The following is a 10,207-nucleotide window of genomic DNA, read 5'->3' as shown; positions in this document are numbered from 1 at the left end:
GAAAGTTGACTGAAAAAAGTGACCACATCAGTGTCATTTGGAAAACATGATTCTCAGTTTTAGATTTGATTTTTAATCACTGCTGCCAGCCTGAATCATCAACAGTTCACTCATTGTGTAAAACACAATTATTTTCAGTTTTGCTTCTCTTTCGGTTATTTTTCATCTTTTTTATTTTTCGGTTATTTTGTTGAAATTTCATATTTTTAACCCATTAAAACTATGATTTTTTCTCTCAACAACGTTCTACAATATTAATAATCTGTTATCTGATATTTTATAAATTACCAAGCAAACTTGTTTATTGATTTTATAATATGATATGAAAATTAAAATCTAATTACAGTATTTACTGAGAAGCTGATAAAAATCTTCGGTCTAGCAGAACCCCATGAAGCTCGAATTTGAAAATAATTGATCGATTTTATATAAATATATCTTTGTGTTGTTTTTGATTTTACTGGAAACAAAAAGCATATCTACATCACTAACAAACTTAAATATAAATAGCACATTCACATACAATTGTGTATCAAGTAATGGAACTCAAAGAATGATAATATTATTGCATATATAATAAATAAAACTCGTTCCGTCATGCTAAAAAATAATACAGAAATAATCGATTTTATTCACATAGTAGGCGAAGAATTAAACAGAAAATCTAATTTTAAACGACATACACAAAAATAATGTTTATCACAAAGTTGACATTAAAACTTGTTAAAGTAATGCAAATAATGTAACTACATTCCATATCAAAATGAGAGGATACAGGAAGATTCAAAATTTGATTGAACCTGTTTCTTACGAAATCGGAGAATCAATTTCATGATTTGATCGGGCCTAAAATTCAAATTAGTGCAATTATTATTTATATCTGGAGATTTGGAAAATTGATGATTCTAATCTCTAGATAATTGTCCTTCCTACAAATAAAAATAGTTTACATATAAAATTTCAGGATAAAATTATGTTCCGGTAATGAAAATGTATGATTCACATCTATTTTTCATATGATCAAATAGTAATATTGGTGTAAGTAAAGAGTGACCCGGAATAACAGGAACTTGAAAAAACTCTTCAAACAGAAGTGAGAAGAGAAGAAATAATTTTATCATAATAATAAAAACTTTAAAACTTGCAATTTAATGATCATTGATAACATTTATATTTTTTTGAAAATTACGCTTTAAAGATTGCTTTCTGCGCGTGAAACCTGTGTAGGATATTTTGAAACATTACAACTGGTATAATATGCTTTCATTCTGAATTATCTGCTCTAATTCAGTTATTAGTCGAGTAGTGAAAGCTTTTGATTTGCGGTACCTCCACAAAAAGAAAATCGCATACGGAAAAATCTAGCGTTTTATGGGGCCAGGAAACTTAACAGAATTGAGAGATGACATGATTATAAAACAATACTCATTCACAAAGCTTCCATTGACCACCGTCTAGTTTGGACGTGGCACACAGCAGCACACAATTCGATCAATACATTTGAATTGATAAAAGATTAAAACATAGAATTCGGGATTAAATCCATAATATCCCAGTTGAGATGTTTTCGCGATCACTGAGGAGTTTTCAATACGGATTTCAATAATGTATTAGTTCAGAAGGAAGCCATCCAAATAAACTAATAATAAAAGAAAGATCAATGACATTGATGGTCCTTGATTGGCAAGGTTTGAATTTTAACTAGTTATAAATGAAATTTGGTTTTTGAAATTGGAGTTGAGTCAATAAAAATGTTGAAATTCAAATAATTTCAAGAGTTGATTACATAATATTTAAAATTATTAAAAATATCTTAGAATGCTCAAGGTCTCTTCACACTTAGCTACGCTACGCTGAAATACGTCTTTGGAAGACATAACCGTCCTATCTCTCATTATTGAAAAATACGCTACGCTTATGTGAACGGAACAAATTCTTAGTTTGGATTTCACTTTGAGGATATATGACGTATTTCGGCGTAACGTAGCTAAGGTAAAGATGCCAAGATTTAAAGATTAAGAGGGTTGGTCAAATTTTAGGAATGCCGATATTGCAACTACATTGTCAGATCAAGGGTTGGACAGTACTCATCTTTTCAAAACGTTAACATTAAAGGGGTTGACTTTGGACTAGTTAGGATAGTTGCAAGTATTTTCACAGATATGTTTTTAAATTAACTGGTTAGCCTAGTAGATAGAAGATCAATTAAACGCTATGCTCAATTCGACCATCTTTCTATGCTATATGTGATAAAATAAACATCATTAACATGTATAGAATTTAAAACATCAAATAGATAACATGTTCAATAGTAGAGTATTGCACATTAGCGAAATTTGGGTTAGATACAAAATTTACCGAATATTCCACCATATTCATGGTAATATTTTCAAATTAGATCGTTTGAAAAGCGTCACAATAAAAAATCATCTCTAAATCCTTCACTGACTCATAATATATGTTCACATTTGGATTTTTTGGTTGGAGAAGATGCGAAATGCATATAGAAACAATTCACATCTTCTAGGCACAATTCTTTAAATGAGCCGCCCTATTACAGATTTGTGAATTATTTTTTAACCATTGCAATAACCCATTATAATGTATTCAAATAAAATAAAACATTATTTACAAAATTCAATTAAAAAACAAAAAAACACGACTATAATAACTATACCCTACTGTCGACTACTGTATTTAGCACAAAGAGTACTCCAGAACTGTGGTCCAGTTTACAACTAATATAAGTATAGTTTTTTCACTTTAGGATTTTACTTTACGACTACTATAACCGCCAAACATATGCATGGCAGAAAACCTGTATCATTTAGCTTTCCTGTATCATTAGAAATATACATTATTTTCAATGTACAGATACACTTCATATATATAATATATTACACATTCGCCATCATTAGAGTTTTTACAGTATATCTCTGTATGTAATAATAAGATAGTAGATTTACGAGGTTCATTTTTTCAACCTCCGATTGACAACCTCACATGTCACGACAAGCGGTAGGGTGGCGATAATCTTCACATAGCTGAATTATGTGACCTCTCCACCAAACGCTCTGTGATTGTCAATTGTTGTTGAGTTATAGGCGCTGAATATAGTGTCTATACTGAATAAAATGAGTCTCCCGCCAAGTGCGAATTGTGTAGTGTTCTTCATTTTTGCAAGAAAAAGGCAACAGTTCAGCACGAATCTACCGAAGAATGAGTCAAGCTTTCTCAGAAAAAATATATTAATGGTATCGTAGATTTAATGGCATGAGTTGAAATGACTTCCGGAAACGTTATGATCCATGACAATTCGTCTTCAACGGCTTCTTCAGCAAATAAAATGTGATTATTTCGATCACTCACCATACAAACCTGACTTGGCCACTAGTAACTTGAGAACTCAAGACATGACTAAGAAGGCAGCGCTTCCAAACTGACGAGGAGCTCTAAAACAAAGTCATAGCCCACTTTAATTCATTTGGCAGAACATTTTATGAACAGGGAGTTGGTAGACTGGTTCACTAGTATGACAAATGCCCTTATCTACACGGCAATTATGATGGAGAATAATCATGAGTGTAAGTAAATTTAAGTAAAAATATTATTCTTTTTATACCTTCCCACGTCTTTTACATATGGTCAAGCGGAAGTTCGAAAAAATGACCCTCGTATAATATATCATTACTAAATTGCAATTGTTTTTTTTTAAATATGTAGCTTATTGATATTATGAAATTTAAAAATAAAGTTTGGGTATCATACATTTTTATGGTTTTATACCAACAATAGGATTAGCATCCAACTATGCCTTAGAGTACCAGGTTTCTAGAACTCTTATCTAATCGTTCAATGGACCATTACAGTTGAAGTTACATCACATTTCTAAAGCATTATCACACTGAGGTAATTTCTATCACCATACTAATTTTTAATGATAGGATAATTTCAAAAACCTATTAAGACAAATTAATGAAATAAACTATGGATTGTGACATGGAATTTATAGGCCTCTCGAATATTTAACAATAACTATGACAAAAGAGCTCCAGAATGCAGAATGCCGTATCTTTTGAACTCATTGCCTCTTGAAGTGCATGAAAAGCAAAAAAATGAAATTAAAACAATTGAAATGATTATTTATGATAATTAATGATTAAGATGAAGTGTTGGATTTCATAGTAGATGAGCAAGCTAACAATGGTTTAGTCAGACAAGCAATCATCTAATAAGAATATAGGATGAGGATTATATTGTGGTATAAGTTTAATTATTTATGTATTTTGCACTTTTTGTTGAAAATATATTGTAGCCTAGTAACTTTGAATGTAACATAATGCAGGCTTTTTCAATTTAATTGAAGAATATTTCAATGTAGGTCATGAAACTGAATTTCGTTTTTCCTGTTTGTAAATTTTAATTGATTTGCCAATAAATTTGATTTGAATGGTGATAGAAATCACCTCAACGTAATAATGTTTGCTAAACAAAACATTAGCAATGTTTGCTAAGCAAAATGTTTGCTAACAATAATGTTATGCTAATGTTTTAGAGATTTATTGAAGCTTTTAACTTTAATGTTTTATTAGATTTAATATGAGTTCTAAAAATTGGAAATTGATACTGATAATTATTAATTTAAAGAAAATTGAAAGGAGTGTTTTACGGGTAGGAAGTTACAATCAGTGACGTTTCATGTGCAACGATAGGTGGTCAGATCTGGAAAATGATCGTTGACATAGGTGACATTTGAATGGCTTTTGGCCCGTGTGTTTCCGGTAGTGGCGGGTCAATTCATCTGATCTGGCGAACTTCCACGCGCACCCATCCCACGAGCACCGGTATGGTTTTTCCCCTGCAAAAAAAATTCTTTAAATCACATGGTTGCTGAAAGATTGATGACATTAATAGCATAATTTCAACAAAAGGTTTGATCTATAGTACCATAATTTTCATGAAGTGGATGTTGGGAAGCTATCAGAGGTTGGCATCACTGCAAAACATCGGAGTTGGATAAATTATTGTCCATATCACTTCCGATCCCATATATTGGGCTCATACCATCTATAATAATTAATCATTGATTGATTAATCTTATCTATGACTAATATTACTAATATTCTTATCTCACAAATTCAATGTATAGATTCAATGTATAAATTCAAAGTATAATTTTGATTCAAAACTTACTATCAATTGTCCATAATGTTCAATGCAGATCATTGAACACATGTATAAATTAGGGAGATCTCCCCTAAAATATAAAACTAATTGTTCCACCTTATTCGAATCCTCATTGATTGTTGCAATGTGACCAGTTACGGAATATAGCTGGTAACAACAAGTGGCGGTTGGCGAATGACTGTTATTAATGTTTAGCTCAGTTGTGTCAGAACAGTTGGTGAACAGTCTGCGATAGCATATCGAGTCAGAAGCGACCTAGGCAAACCGTTTCGCTCTCGCATACCCCTTCAAGACTATCCTCAAAGATCTGATAATTAATGAGTCATGATTTGCAAATCGTCAGTTTCGTTGACTTCAAGGACATTTTGTAACACTCTGACTTCACGGAAACATTTGACCTATAGCTATAGCATAAAAAATTTATTTACGATAAACTTGAATTCGGTGATATTTACCTAATAATTACTTATTATCTAGTAGTTTTACCTTTAGCATTCATGGGTTCTTGGCACACTTAGAACCGTTTACTTTTTTCTGTTATAGTAATGAATGAAAATGGAAAAATCAATTATTATTCATTGAACACAGCATATAGCAGATTTCATTTGATTTTGCGGTTGGCAAGTGACAGTTATTTATTCTCAACTCTGTCAGAACAGTCTGCGAGTGTATTGTTTAAACTGGGGTCGCTCTCAACTGGATTACTCAGAGGAAATCTTTCTCAGACCGCTCATTCACTGGCATTGGTAAAGTTTTAGAAGAAGAGCATTAGAAAAGTTTCGTTCTCCATTCATCAAATTAAATTTAATCTGCTGTAGAGGCCGCGAGATATAAGTCGATGTGGACTCTGTCCACATGAGAATCAACTCATTCTCATGGTGGTTGGCAGTGACGATCTGCCGTGTCAAGTCAAGTTTCGTGCAGCTCCGTATAATAAATCCATTTTCATTGTAAAACGAATGTATTTCAGTGTCGTGTGTTAGTGCATTGTGATCAACTAAGTTCGAGCTTCAACTTCAACGTCTCAAATAATCTGAAGTGAAGTGTTAATAGATTTAATGTTGTTTTATTTGGTCGACAATTTGAAGAGTAGCTTGTTTTTTTTCTGTACCGGTCATTTTCAAAGCCTGTTGTTAGTGTTAGAGAGCTTATCACTTGTCAGCCTCTATCTCAGATAAGTACTGCAATACTTTCACTCTTTTCTATAACTTTTATTACCGATAAAATAAGAAAAATCATCTGAGCTGAGTCATATTATTGCTATCCTGATTGTCTTCACCTTTTACCTCTATAGTCCTTAATCCTTCATTTTCCAGGAGCTTCCATATATTCCTGCCTTGATGGTTCTCTAGGCTTTAATCATCATTTCTATATTCCCTACCCGCAATAAAAGAATATGCTATAATTTAAAGCTATTGAATTAGGCTACAGTGGTGTTTTCCATTCAACTGTTTGCATCTGTATATACATCACGATCCAAGTTTCTTAGGCTCTCTATAAGTCCGTTTTTGGCTCCACTCAATCATGCTAACACGTACTGGACGCTATAATCGTATAACAAACTTTAGGCATGATCTTAATAGTCTGAAAGAGAATGTTTTTGATAGAGGAGTGTTAGAGATAGCTATCAATTTACACGGAATACTTGACACAATATCGGATAAATTCTCAAAGGATGCGGTGATTGACATAATCCCCGAAATTACATCACTCTTAAATAAATATGATGCTTCGGTTAAAGTAAATGAGCACCTGCAAAGAATATTAACCGACGTGTCATCAGAAAAACTTGCACTAGAGAAATTACTATTACGAGAGAAAAAGAACAGGAAAAACGATTTTGACGAGTCTATTACCAATGAGGAGAAAGCAGATTTTGAAATTAATGAACTTGAATCAAAGCTTAGTTTCATGATGATATCAGTTGATGAATTAAAGACTGAAATCGGTTCCAAAGACGCGATAATCAATTTGTTGAGTAACGATGCGCAAAATGCTGCGGAAAAAAATTTAAAACTGGAAACTGAATTGAAATCTATGAGGAGGAATTCAATCGATTCATCAAAGGTAGTCTTTAATAATGACGATTTCATCACGCCGAGAACTTCAGTTAGAGCTCGAAACAATGCAACTTGTGCTATTAAAATCAATAACCAATTTACAGTACTCTCAGAAAATATATCAACATCATCTTGCTCAAATAGGTATACATCCGATAAACTACTGGTCAAGGCGCAAATACATAGATCCACTACACCTGAGAATAAATCTTTCTCTAAACGCAGAGTAGTCAACAAATAACTCCAACAAAAAGAGAAGGAGAGTAACTATTATGTCTGATAGCCATGGTGAACATTTGAGTAGATATCTGCAGCATCTCGATGATGACTTCGAAGTCTTCGTTTACACCAAGCCAGGATCCAAACTAAAGCATGTTGTTCAAGATGGGCTTGTTTTTGTTAGCGATTTTATTGAGGACGATTTTATCATCATATTAGCTGGCTCAAACGATCATCACTTGGATGAACCTTATCAGCTAACCCTGTTTCAAGGAATTATTTCTCTTCTCGAACTAAATCTGAAAACGAACATTATCGTGTGTAGTGTGCCCTTACGGTATGATGACCAGCGGTTCAATGAAAACATTCTCCACTCCAATTCCTACTTGTCTCGTATGGTGCGCAACTATAATGGCGAAATGAAACTTCACTACTTCGATACCAACATCTTCCTCCAGAGAACTCATTTCACGAGACATGGTCTACATTTCAATCGTCAAGGAAAAAGACTTATTTCAAAACACTTAGCAACATTTGTCAAACAGAATTTTATTAATAATGTTGATAGCGTGTCTATGACTGTTGAAAATGAGAATTCCACAAGGCAGCATAAGATCCAATACCTTGAAATGCCTGAATCTCCCGACATTCAATACATTGGTTCGTTTCCTGTGACACCAACCCCACTAAGTTCAGCTGTATCCTGTGACCCAACTCCTGAAGATACAATCTCTACAGATATAGATTTACAATTTCAATCAGCCTTACATCGATCCATTAATGAAACCGATTTTTTAGACAATTCAGCATTTCCTTTTCTAAACAAAACAATTTAAGTGTTCCCAATTTAAGTAGAAATCACAATGTCTTATCAATATTTTATTGTAATGTACAGTCTCTGAACAACAAAGTTAATGAAATTGAAATGATGAATAATGAGAAACGTTTTGATCTACTTTGTCTTTCAGAACACTGGTTGAAAGAAGAATTTTTGAATCTAGTGAGCTTGAACGGTTTTTTGCTGGTATCTGCTTTCTGTAGAACAAATTATAAAATGGTGGTGTCGCAATTTTTATTGCAAACAAACATGCTGATCAAATACATCCACTTGATTTATCTTCCCATTCTCGTGAAATCTACCATGAATTTGCAGGATTTATATTTAAAAAGTTGAAGCTTTTAATAATTGTGATTTACAGATCACCTAATGGTAATCTAGATATTTTTCTTGAAGCGTTAGAAAGATTAATCTTATCTTTGAATAAATATAAGCATGACTATCATTTTATAATAGGAGGAGATTTCAATATAAATATTTTAGCCAAGGACTACAAAAGCTTGTGCTTGATAAATGTTTTAAAATCGCTCAATCTATATCCAACCAATTTTGTGGCAACTAGGTTTGAGTCAGCACTGGATAACATTGCAACAGATCTGAATCCTTCACTGTTCTCTGTTGGGGTGGACCGGGTTGCATTGAGTGACCATGATGCTTTATGCTTCCATGTTAAATCAGATATCCTATTGTGTAATAATCCTATGGAGAGGCAAAGTTTACAAGTCCAATTTATCAGGCCTATTACGCCGAGGTCACTTGAATGGTTCTGTTATGACTGAGTTTGGTTGATTGGACCGAAATCATTATCCATGATAAGGCTGAATACAATTTCAACGCATTTTTCAATAGGTTTCATGGGTTATTCTTAGATTCTTTCCCTGTTGTAACACGTAGAATAAGGCATGCCCATAGAAAAAAGACAAAATATCTAAATTCACCAGCTCTGACTATCTTAAAGAATTATGTGCTTATTGCGTATGATAAATGGAAAAAAGAAGGTACAACATCAGCCAGGTTGTCTTATAATAATATTAAGAAATTGTTCAGGTCTGAATTGAAATTTGCGCAACTGAGTCATAATGTTGAGTCTATAGAATCAGCTGTAAATAAGTGTTCGGCTGCATGGAGGGTTATTCGCAAAAATACCAAGCCAGCACAGTCCACTGTTACTTCTCTTACTGCAGAAGAATTCAATCAACACTTCATCCGTACTGTGGAGAGAATTCATGAAGATATTGATGCATATGAAGTTCTCTCTGAGCATCAGCTTCTAGTCCCAACTCTTAATACACAAGTATCATTTGAAATGAAAGAGGTCACTTGTGATCAAATTTTGGATATAGTTTCCAAGATGAAAGCCTCCTCCAGGACATTTATTCTCATTCCAGTATCTTGATCAAACAAGTCATCAGATTTATATTATTGCCATTAACAACCTGTTTAAACGCCTGCATAAGAGAAGCCGTTTTTCCATCTCTGCTTAAACATTCCAAAACAGTGCCTATTCACAAGAAAGGAGACAAAAACTCACCGGATAACTTTAGACCTATATCTGTTCCACCTATCTTCAGCAAGATTTTCGAATATGTTATTACCATTCAACTATATGATTTCTTCAAATCCAATGGTTTGCTTTCCAATTTGCAGTATGGCTTTAGAAAAGGTAGGTGTACTATTGATGCTGTTAGTTCAGTGGTGACCGATGCCGAGAATGGTTTCAATGATAGAAAGTATGTGGGCCTGGTTCTATTAGATTTAAGTAGAGCTTTTGATGTAGGTGATCACGGCATTCTGTTGAGAAAGTTGGAATATCTTGGTGTTCGTAATAATTCTCTGCATATATTGAAGTCTTTTTTAGAGGATCGTAGTCAGACTGTTTGTGTCAATTCAAGTTTTTCAAAGC

At 33.3% G+C, this 10,207-nt stretch overlaps 1 protein-coding gene across 4 annotated transcripts in view; it reads right to left on the bottom strand.

The window, feature by feature from the left end:
• Positions 1–627: 627 nt before the first annotated feature.
• The window catches only part of LOC111060139 (Krueppel-like factor 3), a 131,037-nt gene continuing 121,457 nt past the window's right edge, over positions 628–10,207 (bottom strand). For all 4 annotated transcript variants that reach the window (XM_039441679.1, XM_039441678.1, XM_039441677.1 and 1 more), the window contains one exon: positions 628–4,858. In XM_039441679.1, coding sequence (XP_039297613.1) covers positions 4,798–4,858 — 61 coding nt within the window. In that variant the 3' untranslated portion in view covers positions 628–4,797. The remainder of the gene's footprint in view (positions 4,859–10,207) is intronic.

Source organism: Nilaparvata lugens, chromosome X, assembly GCF_014356525.2.
Source record: "Nilaparvata lugens isolate BPH chromosome X, ASM1435652v1, whole genome shotgun sequence".
NCBI classification, from domain to species: Eukaryota; Metazoa; Arthropoda; class Insecta; order Hemiptera; family Delphacidae; genus Nilaparvata; species Nilaparvata lugens.
This window is presented reverse-complemented; position numbering and strand designations above follow the sequence as displayed.